Genomic DNA, 1233 nt, shown 5'->3' on the forward strand with positions numbered 1-1233 from the left:
GTGTGTGTGTGTGTGTGTGTGTGATTGTGTATGAATTATTGAAAGTGGGTTTGCCTTGCAGATGCGTCGACTACACTGTGAAGGGTACAATATTTTTTAAAAACAACAACAACAACAACAAACAGAAACACACACATTTTTCCATGAAACATAACCAAGGGACTTACTTGTACTGAGCTGGTTCATATTTTGCCTTTGCTTTGAACACAACCTGAAGAAACGATCAAAAGAAAATACTGGTTTAGTATTTTGTGGGGGGGGGGGGGGGGGGTAAGTGAAAAAAAAATCGCATTCATAAGAAAGATTGCTCTTTAGAGCAGGGACAAAAGGTGGCTAGAAACAGCATGTAGCTGGAATCCGACTTTTACTGTGTATCTACCAAATTAAGTAACGCTTTTTTAAAAAAACGCAATGTCTTTATTATCTTCAAGAATTGCATAACATTGTGTACGGTGTTGTTCGTACTAATCATAGTATTACCAATTGTAACAAGGATTGAAAATAACGTCATTTAAAGAACAAAATGAAAAATGTTTGACTTAATTTGGTGGATACACGATTAGATTCGAACACCAACGACGTGAAAATCGAATATCGATCTTATTCAAGACTAATAAAACCTCACCCAGGGAATGAAATCAAATGTACTTTGCAGTCAGTGCAATAACGGCCCTATTTCGCAAAAAATAGTTTTAGACTAAAGCTATACACAACCAAAAAAACCCAAAAAAACAACGGATGCACTTCGCCAGCAACAATTTATGACATTCGTTGCCTGGTTACAACAGTCTGTGGATGCACAACACAATAACGTCCATATTTCGCCAGGATTGAATGTACATTTTTGTATATTGTATTATGGTTTACACCCCCATCGACACCACTTAGATCAGAACACGCCAACAAGGGCGATATCCCCTAATCTATGAGTGAGTGATTTGGTCATTTTCATTTGGGGGGCGGGGTTCCTTCATGATGACAGATTTTATCAACCCGCATCCAAATACATTTAGAAGGATGGAACAAAAATTGTAGTCACTTAAAGGTGGCAAAATGTGGGCCCTGGGTATAAATAGGTTGACTAGTACTGATATACATAATACAAGTACATGTAAGTTTTGTTTTGGGTTTGTTTTTGTTTTTTATTTATTTATTTGTTTGTTTTTGTTGATGTTTTGTTTTGGGATTTTCATTGTTGTTTTTGTTTTTTCGTAAGTTTTTTAAGGGGGGCGG

At 36.5% G+C, this 1233-nt stretch overlaps 1 protein-coding gene across 1 annotated transcript in view; it reads right to left on the reverse strand.

Moving 5' to 3' along the window:
* Positions 1-1233, reverse strand: part of LOC101862579 (G protein-coupled receptor 137Ba) — a 25804-nt gene that overhangs the window by 10393 nt on the left and 14178 nt on the right. The window contains exon 2 of the mRNA XM_013082256.2: positions 168-211. Coding sequence (XP_012937710.1) covers positions 168-211 — 44 coding nt within the window. The remainder of the gene's footprint in view (positions 1-167; positions 212-1233) is intronic.

Source organism: Aplysia californica, unplaced genomic scaffold, assembly GCF_000002075.1.
Source record: "Aplysia californica isolate F4 #8 unplaced genomic scaffold, AplCal3.0 scaffold00165, whole genome shotgun sequence".
NCBI lineage: Eukaryota > Metazoa > Mollusca > Gastropoda > Aplysiida > Aplysiidae > Aplysia > Aplysia californica.